Genomic DNA, 18,509 nt, shown 5'->3' on the forward strand with positions numbered 1-18,509 from the left:
TGCCACCTCTCTGCTCACCTGGTCCCCGGTAGCAAAGGGCTCCAGAGCGCTGTACAGGCGGGTGAAGGGGCCGAGCTCATCCGCCGTGATCTCCTCCACTATCCAGGGATCCAGAGGCTCGGTCTCCGTGAAATCCATATCCCACACCGCGTCCACCCATACTGAGAAAAGAAAGAAAAGAGTGTTCGTAAGCGCCGGGGGTGAGATTTCCCCGAAACACGCGTTTCACCCAAAATCAGGCTCCAACATAAACACGGACTACCCAAATCCAGCGCGCCAAGGGCAGCTGCTGCCAGCGTCAGGAACCTCCCGCTGCCTGGGGTCACCCGCAGCCCGGTGACCGGGGGACAGACACCGGGACTGACACCGGGACCGGGACAGAGCCACCAGGACCAGGACAGAGCCACAGGGACTGACACCGGGACCGGGACAGAGCCACCGGGACAGAGCCACCGGGACTGGGACAGAGCCACCGGGACAGAGCCACCGGGACAGAGACAGAGCCACCGGGACAGAGCCACCGGGACTGACACCGGGACCGGGACAGAGCCACCGGGACTGACACCGAGACAGAGACACCGGGACTGGGACAGAGCCACAGGGACTGACACCGAGACAGAGCCCAGGACAGAGACACCGGAACTGACACCGGGACCGGGACAGAGCCACCGGGACCGGGAAAGAGCCACTGGGACCGGGAAAGAGACACCGGGACTGACACTGGGACCGGGACTGACACTGGGACCGGGACTGACACCGGGACCGGGACTGACACCGGGACAGAGACACCGGGACCGGGACAGAGTCACCGGGACCGGGAAAGAGCCACTGGGACCGGGACAGAGACACCGGGACTGACACTGGGACCGGGACTGACACCGGGACAGAGCCACAGGGACTGACACCGGGACAGAGCCAGAGACACCGGGACTGGGACAGAGCGAGAGACAGAGACCGGGACAGAAAGCGGGACATAGACTGACACCAAGACCGGGACCGGGACACACAGAGACCGGGACCGGGACACACAGAGACCGGGACCGGAACAGAGACCCAGATGGGGACCAAAACCGAAACCGGGACCAAGGCAGGACGGGGAGGGTGACAGAGACCGCTACCGAGACAGAGACGGACACCAGGAGAGAGAGAGAGAACGGGAGAGAGTCAGAGACCGGACCAGAGAGCGGGACCGGAATAGAGATCCGGACGGGGACTAGGACCGGGATAGAGACAGAGAGACTGGACAGCGAGCGGGACCGGGAAGCAGAGAGACCGAGAGACGCAGCGACTAAGACCGGAAAAGTGATCGGCAAACCGGCCGCGGGTCCGATCCCATCCCCGGTCCCGCTGCTAATCCTGCTCCTAGCGGCCCCGCTCCCGGCCCGCACCTGCGGGCAGGTCCGGCAGGCGCCAGCCGCCGAGCGCGCCCCGCAGCCGCTCCGCCGCCATGGCGCCGCCGCCCGGGTTCGAACGCGCCAATGGCGGGCGCGGGGCGGCGCGGGCCAATCGGGGCGGCGGCCGCTGCCCCGGAAGGGGCGGGGCGGGCCGGGCGGGGCTGCGCGGTGCGCGGTGCGCGGTGCGCGGTGCGCGGTGCGCGGTGCGCGGTGCGCGGTGCGCGGTGCGCGGTGCGCGGTGCGCGGTGCGCGGTGCGCGGTGCGCGGTGCGCGGTGCGCGGTGCGCGGTGCGCGGTGCGCGGTGCGCGGTGCGCGGTGCGCGGGTCCCGCCGGCGCTGCCGCATTGCGGCCCCCCCGCTCCGCCGCTGCCGCCCCGGCCCCTTCCCCGGTGTCGCCGCCGCCCCGCGCAGCCCCGCCCCGGCCGCGATCCGCCAGCGGGGCCGCGGGGCCGGCCCGCGCCGCCCCGCGCCGCATCCCGCCACCATGAGCTTCTTCGGGTTCGGGCAGAGCCCGGAGCTGGAGCTGGTGCTGAGCGACGCCGAGAGCCGGCGGCGGGTGGAGCACAAGACGGAGGAAGGCAAGAAGGAGAAATACTTCCTCTTCTACGACGGCGAGACCGTGTCCGGGCGGGTGGTCCTCACCCTCAAGAACCCCAACAAGCGGCTGGAGCACCAGGGCATCAAAGTGGAGTTCATCGGGCAGATCGGTGAGCGGGGCGGCCTGCGGGCCCGGCTGCACCGCACGGTGCCCGGATGCCGCTGGTGCGGGGTCCAGGGAGGGTCACTGCATCCCACAGGTGCCAGGGGTCTGGGGTGCATTGCTGAACCCCTTGGTACTGAGATCCCTGCGGTGCTGGGGATCCAGAGGGCATTGCTGGTGCTGAGAGTCCAGGGAGCATCGCTGCATCCCATGGTAACTCACTGGTACCAGGGAGCTGGGGGCATTGCTGTTCCCCACAGTGCTGGGATCCCGCTGGTACTGGGGGTCTGGGGGCATTGCTGTGCCCCACAGTGCTGGGATCCCACTGGTACTGGGGGTCTGGGGGCATTGCTGTGCCCCATGGCACTGGAATCCCACTGGTACTGGGGGTCTGGGGGCACTGCTGTGCCCCATGGCACTGGGATCCCACTGGTACTGGGGGTCTGGGGGCATTGCTGTGCCCCATGGCACTGGGATCCCACTGGTACTTAGGGTCTGGGGGCATTGCTGTGCCCCATGGCACTGGGGTCCCACTGGTACTTAGGGTCTGGGGGCATTGCTGTGCCCCATGGCACTGGGGTCCCGCTGGTACTGGGGGTCTGAGGACATTGCTGTGCCCCATGGCACTGGGATCCCGCTGGTACTGGGGGTCTGGGGGCATTGCTGTGCCCTATGGCACTGGGATCCCGCTGGTACTGGGGTTCTGGGGTCACTGCTGTGCCCTATGGCACTGGGATCCCGCTGGTACTGGGGGTCTGAGGACATTGCTGTGCCCCATGGCACTGGGGTCCCACTGGTGTGGAACAGGTTCTGCTCGCTCCCGAGTGATGCCCAGCTGCATGCAGCATTCCCACGACTGCTGGACATTATTCTGCCCTCTGAGCTGGGCAGCCTGGCCTGTTCTCCAGGCTTGAGCCCTGGCAGGAGGAAGGGCATTCCAGTCCTTTTCCAGGTCATTGTTTTCCTGTCCTAGTTTCTCGCTTCTGCTCGGTCACCACTTTCAGCTGCGAGCTGGGCATGCTTTGGTTCCGTCCTGCAGCTGCAGGTCAGCCCGGACCTGCTGCCAGCCCAGCTGCCAGGCCCTGCTCCCCAGGCTGGCTGTTCCTGCTCCAGGAGCTGCCTGGAGTCTGCCTGCTGATCCTCTTCGGGATGCTGAGGGTGCTGACGGGGTGGCTTTTGTCCCTATGTCCCTTTTACCTGCGTGGATCACCTTTCCTGAGGCTCGCAGGCTCACCTTGGCTGGTCCCACCTTCTACTCCACACGTCCCTGCACGGTTGGTCGGGTGACTTCAAGCTGTTCAAAACTTGTGGTTATCTGTGCGTGCAACCAATTCAGGTTTAATATTTCCTGCTGTCGTAGGGGAAAGGCAGCTGCCACACCCACTCCTCCATCGGAGGGGAGCTGTCCCTGCTCCACCGACATGCCTTGAGCCCCACAAGCCAAAATAAGTTCAGGATGTTCCCTCCCAGTGATGTGGCTGCATGCAAGGCCTCACATTTGTGGCTCTCTGTGCTTGGCTCTAAACCCCAAAATCACTGCTGTAGCCTGCAGCCTTTGCATTGCAAATCTTGTGGTGAGGGAACATGAGCAGGAGATTTCCCACCCAACCCCATGCTGCTGCTTGAGTTTTATTGGCTTTTCTTGTGCCTGACTCTGGTTTTTGGAAGGGAAGGGAGGTGTAGGTGAGGCTGTTCATCAGAAGCCAGGATATGAGTTCCTATTGATACGGTTCCCAGTGGAAATTAAGCATGAACTTTGTTTCCTGCCCCACTCTCTCTCTGCTCTGCTGCCTTGCCTGCGACTCATTCCCTGTTTTGGAAGATTTCTGAGCCATGCCTGCATGGAATTACTGCTTTGTATGCACGTTATTGCTCAAGCTGGGTGTGTTAGAGCTGCTGTGGCTGCACATCAGTCCTTATGCCCCTCAGGCCTTTTTGATCAATCACTGAAGTTTCTACCACTAATTGCACTTCTCAATGCTTTCCATCTTGTATTGTGACTTCTTGCTGCCATGAGGCCAGCGTGGAGGTGAGACAATTTAACAGGCAGGGGGACTGGGCTGTGAAGGAGGGATGTTTTGCAGGGAAGGTGCTCCAGAGCAGGTACCAGACTCCAGACTGAGGGTGCTGGGTCCTGCCTGCTCTCAGGTGAGCATGGAACCCATTTCAGATGGTTTCACCTCTGGTGGCTGTGGCCTGAGCAAGCCACTGAAATGTTGGCAGGTGATGTTCTAGTCTGGAAACCTTATAGCTCTGAAAACCTGAAATTACAGCTTATACCTGTTTGACAGGCTGGAGTGTGGGAAACATCACTCTTCTAAAGGTTTCAGGGTGCCAAACATGACCTTCTGAGGTAGCAGAGAAATCAATGCACTGACATCTGCCTCCCCTTGCTTTTTTGATTTGTGCCTCCTGCATCATGTGTCACGATGGTCAGGGATGATTCCTCTATTTCTGTGGCTGGTTCTTCTTTTTCTGTTGGCACGTGGCTTCTCCCTGTCACATCAGCAAGCACTTTCCTCTCAGTGGACACAAAATTCAGTGCACAGAGAGAGGCTTGGTTATTTATGTCACCTGCCCAGCCTAAAGGGCTTGGTGACATTTGCTGTTGTGCGTAAGTGAGGGGAGCTCTAGTGCCAAAATTTCCATTAGAGAGATAAGGTGAGCAAAGGGCTGTGAGAAACAGGCATCACTTAAAGCTGAAATCGTGCGTCTCAAGGAGGGCTGAACTGCAGTTCTGGGCACCTCTAATACCTCTCAGAAGCCTCCTCTGCACAGTTTAGTGCTGACACTGAGCTTGGTGAGTGTGCTTGTGTGATGACTTAGGTTTTTGTTTCCTCATCTAAGCAGAAAGGCTTTGCCTTGCAGAAGGGCTGTGTGGGTGTCCTGTAGGCACAGGCTCACACGCAGGGCTGGGAAGGGCAAGTTTCATTGATGGGTTTGGGTAATCCCAAGCTGCTCATGCAAATTGCAGAGTTTTAAGGGTTTTGTTGTTTTGTCTTGAGGCAGAAAACTCAGTGGAGGTGTGGAGGAAATTAAATGAGGAAACCTGTAGTTTCCTGCTGGTGTGGGAGGGCTGGGGGGAAAAGCGAAGCAGTGCTGGTCACTTGAGCTGGTTTGAGCAGTGCTTCCAGAGGTGAGAGCTCTTCCCTCACTGTGCTCACCTGGCCATTAATGTGTTATCCATGGGCTGGAGGAGCAGTGGATTCAGCTGCCTCCCCACACACAGGATGGTTGTGCAGCAGGATCAACATTGCCATTTATTCCCTGCTGCAGCTCAAGGCCTCTCGAGCTCTTTGCTGCCCAAGGATAAGCAGGAGCAGTTGGAATCATCGTGTCCCCTTGGTTTTGCTCTGTCACTGTCTGTTCCAGACAAGCAGTGGTGGTTTTTCCTCACAGTGGCAATGCCTTTAGCCTGGAATACAGTGCGGAAAATTATTGGAAAGGTTTGTACGAGCTACAAACTGTATTTAATATTGATTATAGACGACTCGTGTGTCCCCAAGGCAAGTTCTTGATTTGTTGTAGTAAAGGAGGTTGTGTGGACCTTTTCCTTCCTGTTTCAGGGAGGAAAGTTGTGGGCTGCGCCTGGCTCTGATGGAGGGCAGGGAACAAGTGCAGTTCCCCTGGTCGGTTCTGTGAATGGTGTTGAAGGAAGGAGTGACCTGGATGAGAGAGTTGCTGAAAATCTCCTGTATCACGTGGGGCTAAGCTTAACCTGGATTTCCATTTTCCTAGAGCTCTACTATGACCGAGGGAACCACCACGAGTTCGTGTCCCTGGTGAAGGACCTGGCCCGGCCTGGGGAATTCACTCAATCACAAACATTTGACTTTGAGTTCACACACGTGGAGAAACCTTACGAGTCCTACACGGGGCAGAATGTGAAGCTACGGTGAGTCCCCTGCCCTGGCTGACCCCAGTTCTGCTCTAAGTGCTGATACTCACTCTGATGATGCAGAACTTGAAATTAATTTTGGGGCCTGAGTTGTAAAAAGCTGCCTTTGAGGTCTTTACTTCACAAGCATGAAGCAGGCTCTTTATGGAATTTGTTTTTCCCCTTTTGAGTGACAAGAGAAATCAGCCCCTTTTGAATCAAATACTTGCTAATTTATTTGATAATTCAAAAAATCAAACTGTTTGGTTTAATCTCCAGTGAGGATATTTTTGCTGTAATCAGTCTTGTCAACTTTAATTGTGCTCTGTATGCAAACAGATGCTTCGCTTGTGCCTTGTTCATATGTTAGAAATGATATTTCACATCAAGGCACTCAATTGACTCAAAATCCTTTCAGTGCCTTCAAAGTGGGGATTGGAAAAGCCTGAGATCTGCTCTGGGAGGTGTGGCTGTGCAGCCTGATGTAATGTTGCAAAAGGGCAGTGGTTTTAACATGTGCAGGCTGCTCCTTGGATCCCCAAAACGGGGCTTAGGCAACTTGGGCTCACAAATGCTTGGAAGCTGAGAGGAGCCTGCTTTTCCATCTGAAAATTCCCATCTGCTTTTCCAGTGTGGGGTGTTGGCTGCTCCAGGGGCAGGTACACATAAAGAGATGGGTGCTTGTTTGCTGTGGGTTTATTTTGTTCAGACCTGGACTAAAAAAGAGCAGTATAACAGCAAATGACACGGGAAGAGAAGCTTCCTTGCTGTTCTGCTTCCTCGTGACAATTCTTTGGTTTCCTTTGGACATTCCCCATTCCCTGTTCTTGAAGTGCTGGCCCTTCTGTCAGCTGTGCATGAGCTGAACTGAGCGCCTCACCTTGCAAAGGAGCAAGTTCCAAGCTTCAGTGGGGAAAAGGAACTTCCTCAGCGGACCTGTTGAGTTGACACATTTTACTCAGATTGGCAATCGAATGCATTTCAGCTCTTTGCAGGGGTCTGTGTAGTGAGGCTGCTTGGATAGCACAGCCCCAGCCCCTGTCCCTGCTGGGACCTGATGGGAGGGGACTGTCCCTGCAGGTATTTCCTCCGTGCCACCGTGAGCCGCAGGCTGAACGACGTGGTCAAGGAGATGGACATTGTCGTGCACACGCTGAGCACCTACCCCGAGCTCAACTCCTCCATCAAGATGGAAGTGGGCATCGAGGACTGCCTGCACATCGAGTTCGAGTACAACAAGTCCAAGTGAGTGATCAGGAGCAGCTGGGGTCTCAGGGACACAACTGCTGGAGGTTTCCTCAAAGGAATTCCATGTCCATGTGCTCCAGAGAGCTGGGAGACAGCTCAGATCCTCCCTGATCCATGGGTTCCTCTCCTTCCCCCACACCTCTGGATCAAGGAGTGGGAAGCCATGGCTGTGGCTCACTGAGCCTGGAGCACAGCATGAAAATCTTGCTATAACTTCCCTGTATCCTCAGCCAGATCAGTACTTCCAGGTGCCTCCAAAATGCAACGTGTGCTCCTTTCCAAGCAACACAGCTGAAGTAAAAATTAACTCCAGCAAACAAGTTGGGAACTTTTAAAGTACTCTCAGTGCTTCTTTCCCGGCTGGTGCTGGCAAATCTCCCTGCAAATGGTGGTTGGTCAAATGTTAGACTCAATGATCTCAGAGGTCTTTTCCAACCTAAATGATTCTGTGATTTAGGTTGGTTTAGTTGAGCTAAAATACTGAGTTTGGAGCCTTTGCTCTTACAGGGGTTTCTTGCAGATATTCAGCCTGAAGTGATGTTTTTAATTTATCTGCTCATGCTAAATATTCTTGTGGGTTTCCAGAAGAGCAGAGGATGGAAATGAAGGGCTGGTTGCTGGTGGGAGTGGTTGGTTTGCCATCTGCTGGGGATGAGAGCAAAGTGCTTGCCCAGCAAGTTCCTGCACGTCAACCCCAGCCCTGCTGTGCTGCACAGGGTTTGATCCTGGTGTCTCCTCCCCTCTCGTGCCAGGTACCATTTAAAAGATGTGATTGTGGGGAAGATCTACTTCCTGCTGGTGCGGATCAAGATCAAGCACATGGAGATAGACATCATCAAGAGGGAGACGACGGGCACGGGGCCCAACGTGTACCACGAGAACGACACCATAGCCAAGTACGAGATCATGGATGGGGCACCTGTGAGAGGTGAGAGGGCACAGGAACCCCCAGGATTGCTCTCCTGGAGGATTTTGGGCTGGGAATAGGACTCTTGAAGTATCTTCTGTGTGCTCAGCATCCTGTTCCACTGCTGTGGGCTCAGAACAGGGGATTGATCTGCTCCCCCTCCTTCTCCAGTGTGATGAGGGGCACCTAAGACAGAATCCATTGCAATGACTTAATTCTTTTGATGAAGCAGTGGCAGAACCAGCTATAAATTCACAGTTGGCATGGGCCACCAGCTGTCATTGCTGCAGCTCAGAGCAGAGGTGGTGTTCTTGCTCTGTGCCAATCCTGTGCCACTGTTCCTTTGCCCAGCAGAGTCACCTCTAGAGAAGATGTCACCTTACTCATTTTTTCCTGCAGTGCTGTCTTGATGCAGGTCCCAAAAGAGTCCTGTGGTGTTAGAGTGGATCTGGAATAGCTGTCAGCAGGGGCAGGATCTGGCTGAGGACCATGCAGGCTGATTTCTGGAGGGAGTTGAGGTCTTCTAGCTCATGTTAGTCCGCTTGTGGAAACGGTGACAAAGGTTGTGGCCGTGTGAGTTTGTGTTTTGCTGCTGCTGCTGCTCTCCTGGTTTCTGTCTGCATCCTGTCTGTGCTGACAGCTTTGTGTCCTTTCCAGGGGAGTCCATTCCCATCAGGCTCTTTCTGGCTGGCTACGAGCTGACTCCAACCATGAGGGACATCAACAAAAAGTTCTCTGTGCGTTATTACCTCAACCTGGTGCTGATTGATGAGGAGGAGAGACGCTACTTCAAACAGCAGGTGAGAAACAGAGCTGCTGTTCTCCTTGGACCTGTGTGTGACTGATTGAGATGCTTTTACAAGGACCTACTGGGAATTTGGGATTCATCACATGGAAGGATGATCTAAAAGAATGTCAGGTCAGGTGTTTGTGGCGGTGAGGAGGAGTCTGGAAAATGCCTGCCTGGGTTATCTTTTCTGCTCAGTGGTATTATCAGTGGCACTAGGACAGAGGTACTGTGGATGTCCTCTGTGTGCCCACCTCAGTGGTGGAGCTTCTGTGGATCACCTTATCAGTGGCACTAGGACAGAGGTGCTGTGGATATGCTCTGTGTGCCCAGACCCCAGAGAGGAGCTTCCTACCCAAATTTCAGGCAGGCTGCCCTGCCAGGTGTGTCATTATTGGACACGGAATGAGTACACAGAAGTTTGGTGAAAGCTTCTGTGTACTCATTTAAAAGAGGAAAAGAGCAAATTTTATTTCTGACCTCGCATTATATAGAATTCCAAAAGTGACAGTGGACTGGAGGATGAAATTGCCACCTCTCCAACCACACTGGTCAAACCAACAGTCCATAAATTCTCTCCTCCCACAAAGAAGAATGCAAAACAATCATTATTTACATGAATGCTGCATGAGAACCCTAGGTGAAATATGCCATCAGAAGGCATAGAAAACTTTTTAAAAGAACTTTAAAACTTTCAAAAGTGCTATAAAAGAAAACTTAACACTTTTAAAACAGGGCAACACCGGGTGTGTCCCAGCTGTGGGTGGAACAGCGAGCCTGGTTCGCCCTGCGGGGCTGGGTGGGGCAGCAGAAGGTCTCAGCAGAAGGTCTCAGGAGCCCTGTGTGTCCCTGCAGGAGGTGGTGCTGTGGAGGAAAGGGGACATCGTGAGGAAGAGCATGTCCCACCAAGCTGCCATCGCGTCGCAGCGCTTCGAGGGGACGTCCTCGCACGGCGAGGCCAAGCCGCCCGGGCAGCCCGAGAACAACGGCCGGCAGTGAGGCCGGGGGCGCCGGCAGCCCCCAGCGCAGCGGCACCGGGAGGACACCCTCAGAGACTGCACGGAATAAATACCCGGTTTTGACTTCATTCCTTTCCTCCAAGGACTGGCGGGGTGGGACGGGGCGGGAGGGCTCGGCCGGCTGGAGCTGGAGGTGCCACGGCGCTTCCCAATCCAGCCATTCCTCCGGGGGCTGCCTGATCTCCTCTGTGCCCCCAGAGCCCCAGCCTGGCGGGGAAGGAGAGAGCAAGTGAAGGCCCGGGCTGCCGTGTGGAGGGTGCCCTGGGGCTCTGCAGGATGGATTATTTTTCTTGCCTTTCCGAAATCTCGCCTGAGGAAAACGCCCCGGTGATAAAGCTGGATGCTAGAGGAGGGATCAGAGACTGTGGCGTGGCCTGCTGGAAATCTCGTGGTGGAAATCTTGTGGTGTCATCCCCTCGCTGCTTCCCCTTCTTCCTCTTCGTGCTGGCGTTGGATTCCTTGCCACAAGCAGTTGGATGCTGGAGGTGACCAAGCCCTGGGACTGCCACCCGGCCACGTGGAGCAGCGTGCTGTGTCCCACCGGGAGCTGTGGCTGGCAGGAGGGAGTGAGCTGTGGCCACAGGAGGAGGTGGCACGGGGTGGGCAGAGCGGTGACGGTCCCAGTGCTGCTGGGTGGGCAACAAGTGGGGGCAGGAAGGCTCCTGGCCACGAGCTGTGCCTTCCTTGTCTTGTCCTGAGATCCACACTCCGGCTGCTGCTCTGCTGCAGCTCCCAGGTGCTGCTGCAGGGAGGTGTAGAGAGCAGCTCTGGAGCTCTTGGGGGCTCTCCTGTGGTTGGATTTACTGCCCTGCCCGTGTCTGTGTCCTTGGGACAGAGCAGGCTGGGTGTGGGGATGGACAGCACTGTGGGGACACAAGATGTGGTCTGGTTTGCTGCCTCGTGCCTGCGGGATGAGGGTTAGTGGGGACGGAAGGTGGATGCAGTTGTTGTGGAGGGCTCAAACAGGCCTGTGTGGGCTGCTGGAAGGAGCCAAGCAGCACCTGGAAGGGTGGTAGAGCTCTGATTCCAGAGACACATTCCTGAGGCCTGAGCTGAAGTCACCAGCGAGGTCTGAGAGCATGCAGTGAACTGAGAACCTGAACGTAGGTTTTCTTTTTTAAAATAACCTGCTTTTAGCCTTCAGCTAAGTGGACTCATGAGAACATTCCCAGAAGGAAGTCACTCTTCCATTAAAAATCAGATGTGGCTTTGTAGATTTGATTGAATTTGGAGAATGTCCATCCTGTCCAGCTGCCCTTCACCAAGCAGGTGCTGAGACCTGCTACCCAAGGGAGAGACCAGCCTGCACTGAGTGCTGGGATATGAGCTCTGTCCAGTGGGATTTGTCTGGATTTCCCTGAGTTTGTGGCTCGCTAGTTTGTCCAGCTTCCTTTTGGCTCTGGAATCAAGCTCCTCTGCCCTACAGCTGAATGTGGAGCAGCTGGGAAATGGAAGTGTCTGCTTTGTTCAGTGCAGTGCTGGTGGAGGGAGTGGGGCTGGGGTGGGAAGGGGAGCTTTCTATGTAATGACAGCTGCTGTGTTTCAGTGATCAATGTGTGTTTCTGCTTGCCAAAGTAAGTTATCTTTTCCTCACCACGTGTAGGGTTGTGGTTTTTAGTAGAGCTGGCCAGTCTCGCTCTGTAGAGGACACTAATGCTCTCATCTCTGCTGAATGCTCGTGTCACCCCCTGGTCCTGCTGTGCCCCACTGGAGACGTGGCTTGCTTGTCCCCCCACGGGGAGCCTGTGCCATGGGCTGGGGCAAGAGCTGGCTGCAGGCAACAATCACCTTGTGCCAGCCCGAGGGCTGGGGCCTGTGCCATGGCAAAGTACCCGGGTGCCACTTGGGACACCCCTCCCTCCTTCCCTCCAGGGGAGCTGGCTGTGCTGCAGCCAGGCACAACCCTCTAGGGACAAGTCAGGCTCCTTTGGGAGCTCTTGGGGATAGCAATCTGTTCTTCTATGGCTGAACTGAGCACAGCAGTGCCCTTGCAATCTTCTTAAGCTTTCCTTCAGCTCCCTCCTTGCCTTTATTCCTTTATTCCTTTATTCCTTTATTCCTTTATTCCCTTTATTCCCCTGGATTGTAGGCCATGTGGTAGGAAAGAAGCCCCCTGGATGGAGATGTCTGCATTCCAGGAGTGGTTTTTTTCCTGCCTGACTGGGTGTGAGATCATTGCCTGGGGCTGTAAGGACATGACTGTTCAACATCTGTTCATTCCTGGAGGGTTCCTTTGGAAAAGGTGCATCAGCCTGTACATTGATTTGGAGGATTTTTCCTACTTTGTCCCCTCTTCTGTGTCCCTGTGTGTGGAACCAGAATTCAGAAATGTGCCCATTTTTACTGAATCTGATGGACCATTCAGCATGAGCCTGTACATTGATTTGGGGGATTTTTCCTGCCTTGTCCCCTCTCCCCCGTGTCCCTGTGTGTGGAACCAGAATTCAGAAATGTGCCCATTTTTACTGATTCTGATGGACCATTCAGCCTGTGAGCCACTGGGCCCTGTTTTGTCTGGGGTGGAGCAGATGTGCTGAGCATCCTTAGAGAGAAGCTGGGTCACTGCAGCACGAGGTACTCTAGAGCAGCGTTTTCAGCATGTCAAGGGGCAGATGCTGCTCGAGCAGTCGTGCCCCCCTGAGCTGGTGGTTCTGTGCTGTACTTGGGTCATTCCCTCCCTCCCAGGCAGAGGGGAGTGGGCAAGTACCAAACCAAGCAGTGCAAGTTGTAATTAAGCCTCTGCTGTGTTTACATGTTTCTTAATTCGTCGTCTTTTCAATGGCTGTATTTTAAAACTTGGGTTTTTTGTCTCTCCGATTAAAAAGAGCCAGCCCTGGCTGTCAAATGCTGTGCACGAGTTTGTCTGATGTTTTATACTTGGGTTGGGTTTTTTTCTGTGGTATGAAGAGGTTTTTCTGTAAAAGTGCCACAGTGTGCAGCTCTCCAAACATGCTTGAGGAGTTTGTCCTTTGTGATCTTTATAAATCCTTGGTCTTTCATTAAGCTGTGTCACTACTTGGCAGCTTTACTGGTGAAGGACCCATGTGGCTTAAAAAATTAGCAGCTGGCTTTATTTTCTTCCATTTCCCTGATGTCAGAACTAAAATAACGTGGGAACTTTTGTACCTGCAGGAAGTTCACTGTGATCTGCTTTGTGTATCCATCTCCAGAGAGACTGTTCACAATAGCATGCACTGACAGGATGAGGGGGAAAGGCTTCAAACTGGCAGAAAATAGTTTAAATGGGATGTTAGGGAGAAATTCCTCCTGATTGTGTGGCTGCTACATCCCTGGAAGTGTCCAAAGCCAGGCTGGACAGAGCTTGGAGCAACCTGGGCTAGTGGAGAATGTCCCTGTCCATGGCAGGGGATGGAATGAGATGATTTTAAGGTCTCTTCCAACCCAGGTTATTCAATGATTGTAAATTTTCTGATTCTAGACAGAACTCAGGGATTCCTTCCTGCAGAAGAATGTCTCTCTGCAGTACATGGAGCTGCACTAGACCCCAAACTAAACAAAGAAGATGTACCTGTTTCTTTCTCAAGAGATAAATTGCAGATTTTCCTGCTATTAAAACCCAAGTAGCTGCAGTTGATTCAAAAACGCTTCATTTATTGAAAAAATAAGCAAAAATAACAGTATGTCGGGGAAGGGACATGTGGCTGCAGATCTTGTGGGGGCACATTCGTGGTGCTGTGCTTGAGCAGGTGAATGTGAGAGTTGTGCTGGTGGAGGAGGAGGCGTCAGCGGGCTGGGTGGGAGCTGTGCTGCTTTAATGTGGCTTTTCCTCTTCCAGGCTCAAGACAAAATCAAATTCCTCTGTGGTAAGGAAGGAAAAACCACAAGTGAAACTTCCAGCGTGTCTGACGGAGGGAATCAAGAGCCCTGGGAGGTTCTCACCTTGTGTCAGGGGTTGGATGGACAGACGTTGCCTGGTGAAGAGCATCATGTCCTTGAGGGGCCCCCCATCTGCTTTGTGTGCCAGGTGGTGAGCCTTGATCTCAGAGAGGGGGATGAAGCGCTTGGTCATCCTCACAAACTGCACATCCACCTGGGAACAGAGGGGCAGCACAGCAGCAGGTTGGACAGGGACACAGCCTCCAGCTAGCCACTAAAATCTTTGAGGGATGAAGGTTTATAGCCTAAGGAAGTGACTGATGTGCCCTAACATCTTGGAAGCTTTGCCTTGCTGAAGGCTAAAAGAGCTTCCCAGTGTTTGTGGCAGGTGATTTGTTAGCACTGTGCACAGACAATGCAAAATTCGGATGTGGGATGTAGCCAGCCCATGAACACTCCCCTACAATTTAATGTGCCTCAGAACTACTGCTTTGTTTGCTATGCACTGACAGTGGTTCTTAGCTCACTTTCCTAACTCAGGGTTCTGCCATGCGTGGAGAACAGCTCTGCAGCTAAGATTTGAAAATTTAGGGAGATACATTTTGGCAGCCTCCTGGAAGGGATTGGGGAAAAAGCAGAGAAAACAGGATTGAATTTTCTCTTGAGAGAGAAAAAGGCAGCTAGGCCAGGACAGAAGCTTGAGATTTTCAATATGATGCAAACAGCCTTCTCCCTTCCCTTGGCTTGCACACAGAGTGTGAACAGCTGTACTTAATAGAATACATTACCATGGACCATTTGGGGTTCTCTTTTCTGCTGGTGGAGTCATAATGAGGATCCTTCTGGTCAAACTGTGTGTGATCAGGGTACGCCTCCTTTACGATCTGGAGCAGAAGGGAAGAAGAAAGTTTCCATCAGTTCCAAACTCCTGTCAGCAAAGGGCATGAATAATCCTGGTGAAAAATCAGCCTTGCTTTCCCTAAACTCCATTCTAAATAGTTTCCTTTACATTTCTTGGGTGGAAGAAGTGCAGAACAGCGAGTGCAACATCACCTGCTGGATGTCAGTGTGGGAAGAAATGCAGCAGAGGAAAACTGGGTAGCTGATGATGATCTCTGTGATGAGTTCTCCTCTTAAAGAAAAAGCTCTTCTGTGCCCTGGTTTCATTCTACTGCCTTGTGGGCTCTGCTGACTAGAATGTAGTGAGTCAGACTGGGATCAGAGTGTGGAACAACACTTGGCTTGGCTGGGAGTGCCCCGAAATGTCAGCAGGAAAAGAGCAGAGTGTGGTTCCATCCTCTGGGGACACTTGGCTGAGTCAGCCCTGCAGTGTTGAGCTGAGGTGTCCTGGTCATTCCCTGCTCTCCCTGGACAACTCCTGCACTCTTTGGTGCTGAGATACAAGCAGTGAGCTGTTTGATAACCCATTATCACCTCTCCCCTCTCCCCAAAACACACTCACCTTGACAAGGGCCACAATGCCAGGCTCTTTGCAGTTACTGTGGTAGAAGAAGGCCTGCTGCCCAAGTTTCATGGATCTCAGGAAATTCCTTGCCTGTCAGGAGTAAACAAGAGACTTTCAGCTCTTTCCATCAAGCTCTCAGGGCTTCATTAGAAGCAGCCAAGAATAGGAAGCAACAAGAGGAGAGGTAGATGTGCTTCAGAATTACTCAGATAATGTTTCCTGCAGTTGTCATAGAGATGTTTTTGTGTTGGAATGAAATTAAGTAAAAACAAGGCTAAAGAGCAAGATCCTGTTGGTCAGAAAGTGTGTGGGAATTCAAGAGCTCAGCCACCCTTGCCCAGGAGAGTTGTCAGCAAACAACTCAGAGCAGATCATGTGTAGGGGGATAGGGAATCCTGTATAGTACAGGGATCATACACAGCAGGGGAACACACAATATTCCTTTGGAACAGAAAGCTGTACACTGGCAGAGGATTTGGGTAAGTACAGACTTGCTGTAAGGTATCAAAGGTTGGTCTAAGTGAAAGGAAAACTGGATGATTTGACAGAATATTCCCCAGCCTGAATCTCCCTCTGACCTAGAGGCCACTAAGCAAGAGCTGAATTCAGATCCCTGCCAAAATGCACCTGCATGAACAGGCAGAGTGCCCCAGGAGGAAATGCTTCAGGGACAGGAACAAGCTGTGGCAGAGCCACCTTCTTCTGCTGCTGTTTCAGTGCCCCCATGTGCTTCCTACCTGGTAGTTTCTTACTCCATCCCAGCAGGTTGTCTGATTAGGCTGAGCTTTCAAGTCGTCAACACTGAACTGCCAAGTGAAATGAAAATAAACATTCATTCAGGAGGTTTCTGATCTTTCACAGTGTCATTGTCTGCACTGAGCCTAAGCATTTGCTGCTAGCAGCTCCTTCAATTATAGCACAAACCTGACACAATTTTTATCTCCCACAGGGCCTACAGAAAAACCTTTACAAGGCAGCAGTGTAAAGGCAGAGTCTGAAACAGATGCTGCTCCTGTGACCAACAGCCAAGCAACCCGAGGGGCTGATTTCCTCTTGTATTACATGTATAAAACACCAAGGTTGTCACCTTGGACAAGAACATTTTGTTTTTCTATTTCCAGGAGGACAAATGGGTTTTGAGAAGAAAAAAACAATCTGAGTTGCTTGATGCTGTCCCTCAGCATCTGGGCACTGAAGCTGGGCAGGAGTGACCCTGCTGCTGTCCTCTGCTGAGTGAGGGGTGTCAGTGCTCACCTTCACATCCACCCCCTTCTCCAGCCTGCTCTCAGGTTCTGATTTCAGCAGCCAGTGACAGTATGTGATCTTGCTTTCCTCCCCAGACTCAGATTCTTTTTTCTTCCAGTTCTTCCATCCTGACTTGGAGCTCCCAGCTGGAGGTTTTGCAGACTTCTCTTCTTCCTCCTTATCTGAAGTCTCCTCCTCGGTTTTGGCTATTTTAGCATCAGGCTCTTTTTTATCTTAAAAGACATCGAGATAAAACACATTGTGTTTCAAAAAATATTTTTAGTTGTCCAAGCTGGTTTCACACATTTGACTGCAGCAGGAGTTTGGGGCACCCCAGGTGCTCAGGGTAAGGTAGCAGTATTATGCACCAGTGGTTTTGAGTATTTCTAATTTGCATCTGTAATAAGGATATTTTTCTGTGTGCAAAAATGTAGTTTAATACTCCCAGTTAGTAATAAAAAGACCTCAGGATAGACAATGTTTGCCCACATTAAGTGTAGTTGAATTTTTTTAACTAATTGCTGAGAAATCAGCTGCAGGCAGTGAAGTAGACTTGGGTGAATCTGATGAGTAAGAGGAACATTCACCAAGTAAATCAAACTATTTCAATTCCTGCAGGAGATGGAAATCTTAGCTTAACCTCCACTGAGATACCTGTTCAGAAGGGATCCTTTTTTTCTTCAGGACACAGACCAAAAAACCCCAATTATTAAGAAGTGATTAAGGGATAAAAGGGTGGTTATTTGCTAGAGTGGATCAAGCAGATGAGTGGCACAGACGTGCAGGTTTTTAATCTTGTACTTTAAGCACCACATCATGCTGCCTCCAGTGCACTGTTCTTGCTTTTTGTTTTTGCAGCTGGTACCACATCAGCTTCCTGGCACTGCACTGGGTGTACTCTGACTGACCAACTCTGCTGTGCAGGACCTGAAAGCTCCGCAAAAACGGGTCTGAATCCCATTTCCTAACCCCGTTGTGCTGGGAATACATCACTGTCCTTATCACACACCCAGCAGGCTGGTCTCAGTCTCGCTTGGGTGCTCAGCCCATTTGGCACAGGAAATGCTGTCTGTAAGACACTGCCTGTGACAGACAGACGGTTAATACGGCTGTCTGTAGTTTCACTATAGCCTGGAAACTCAAATGAGAGCCGCTAAATCAGCCAGGATGTCAGCACAGACCTGCCACTGCTCCTTTGTCTCTCTTTCTGCTCGGCCAAGGCATCTCTGGTCTCTCTGAATTATCTTCACTGCGAAGCACCTGATGGACGAGAGAAGGAGGAGGAATTACTGCTGCTTCAGGCGGCCGAAAAAACTCGAGCTGCAAGCGCTGTGGGGCGAGTGCAGAGCAAATCAATCTTTCCTTGAGCTCAGCCACTTCCTCCATCAGTGTGAGCGCTGGCAGGGCTTGGGGACCGCACCCTGGAGCCCTGACGGACACCAGCAGCAGGGCTGGACCGCAGCTGCCCGGGGCAGTCCCGGAGGTGCTGGGCAGAGGCGCTTCGGCCGTGCTGCTGCCCAGGCAGGGCTGAGCCCAGCCCCGCCCGGGTGCCCGGCTCTGCCCGCGCCCGCCCGCGCCCCGCGGAGCGGCTCCTTCCCCGCACACCGCGAACGCCCCGGGGCGCTGGCCGCAGGAGCCGGCCCGGGGGGGCTCGCTGTTTGTCCCCAAGGTCCCAGCCAGCCCTCCGGAGCCTGCTGCTCCGCGGACAGCCCTCCACGCCCTGCCCGCTCTGTCAGCAGCTCTCCCAGCCGGCCGCCTCCAGCCAGGCCGGCTGGCATCAACTTTTCCGCCTTCTGTGCCAAGCTTTCCCCCTCCTCCCTCCTTCCCTCCCTGCCAGCCCTCCCAGCTCCCGCTCACCAGCCCGGGCCGCTGCCGCCTGTGCTGCTCGGGGCGATGGGGATGCTCGCGGTGCCGGGCGGGGAGGAGGAGGAGGAGGAGGAGGAAGCCGCGCTCGGAAGCGCTGCCCGCTATGCAAAGGCCGGGGCCGGGCCGGCTCCCCGGCTCCCTCCCCTGCCGGGCGGGCGGTGCCGG

The 18,509-nt window shown here is 53.7% G+C and overlaps 3 protein-coding genes across 15 annotated transcripts in view; 1 reads left to right on the forward strand and 2 right to left on the reverse strand.

Annotated features, from left to right (window-relative positions):
* Positions 1 to 1,531, reverse strand: part of NCAPD3 (non-SMC condensin II complex subunit D3) — a 36,010-nt gene extending 34,479 nt beyond the window's left edge. For 3 of the 13 annotated variants that reach the window (XM_085560185.1, XM_085560184.1, XM_085560182.1), the window contains exons 1-2: positions 263 to 285; positions 19 to 161 (exon numbers count right to left, since the gene is read on the reverse strand). In XM_085560185.1, the coding sequence (XP_085416311.1) occupies positions 19 to 138 (120 nt within the window). In that variant the 5' untranslated portion in view covers positions 139 to 161; positions 263 to 285. Of the gene's footprint in view, positions 1 to 18; positions 162 to 262; positions 286 to 1,295 lie in introns of those variants that run through there. The other 10 variants (XM_085560188.1, XM_085560186.1, XM_085560189.1 and 7 more) reach the window with 9 other exon arrangements.
* A 264-nt stretch (positions 1,532 to 1,795) lies between these two features.
* Positions 1,796 to 12,781, forward strand: VPS26B (VPS26 retromer complex component B). Its single transcript, XM_021525813.3, has 6 exons — positions 1,796 to 2,100; positions 5,832 to 5,988; positions 7,051 to 7,215; positions 7,971 to 8,146; positions 8,783 to 8,925; positions 9,768 to 12,781. The coding sequence occupies exons 1-6, from the start codon at positions 1,878 to 1,880 to the stop codon at positions 9,909 to 9,911; spliced, it is 1,008 nt and encodes a 335-aa protein (XP_021381488.1). The 5' UTR covers positions 1,796 to 1,877; the 3' UTR covers positions 9,912 to 12,781.
* Positions 12,782 to 13,522: 741 nt separating this feature from the next.
* THYN1 (thymocyte nuclear protein 1) lies at positions 13,523 to 18,490 on the reverse strand. Its single transcript, XM_021525852.4, has 8 exons — positions 18,336 to 18,490; positions 17,660 to 17,738; positions 16,488 to 16,711; positions 15,971 to 16,039; positions 15,231 to 15,323; positions 14,557 to 14,652; positions 13,832 to 13,982; positions 13,523 to 13,750 (listed from the first exon to the last, which is right to left on the reverse strand). Exons 2-8 carry the CDS (start codon positions 17,700 to 17,702, stop codon positions 13,704 to 13,706), a joined length of 723 nt encoding a protein of 240 aa, XP_021381527.1. The 5' UTR covers positions 17,703 to 17,738; positions 18,336 to 18,490; the 3' UTR covers positions 13,523 to 13,703.
* Between the last annotated feature and the right edge of the window lie 19 nt (positions 18,491 to 18,509).

This window comes from Lonchura striata, chromosome 24 (genome assembly GCF_050655825.1).
Source record: "Lonchura striata isolate lonStrDom1 chromosome 24, ASM5065582v1, whole genome shotgun sequence".
In the NCBI taxonomy this organism is placed as follows: domain Eukaryota; kingdom Metazoa; phylum Chordata; class Aves; order Passeriformes; family Estrildidae; genus Lonchura; species Lonchura striata.

Coding starts and splice junctions, on each gene's coding strand:
- VPS26B (XM_021525813.3), top strand. CDS start 1,878: ATGAGCTTCTTCGGGTTCGGGCAGAGCCCGGAGCTGGAGCTGGTGCTG. Junction 2,101..5,831: donor GGAGTTCATCGGGCAGATCG/GTGAGCGGGGCG, acceptor CCATTTTCCTAG/AGCTCTACTATGACCGAGGG. Junction 8,926..9,767: donor GACGCTACTTCAAACAGCAG/GTGAGAAACAGA, acceptor GTGTCCCTGCAG/GAGGTGGTGCTGTGGAGGAA.
- THYN1 (XM_021525852.4), bottom strand. CDS start 17,702: ATGCCTTGGCCGAGCAGAAAGAGAGACAAAGGAGCAGTGGCAG. Junction 13,983..14,556: donor AGAACCCCAAATGGTCCATG/GTAATGTATTCT, acceptor CTCTGTTCCCAG/GTGGATGTGCAGTTTGTGAG. Junction 13,751..13,831: donor CATCCAACCCCTGACACAAG/GTGAGAACCTCC, acceptor TCCTTACCACAG/AGGAATTTGATTTTGTCTTG.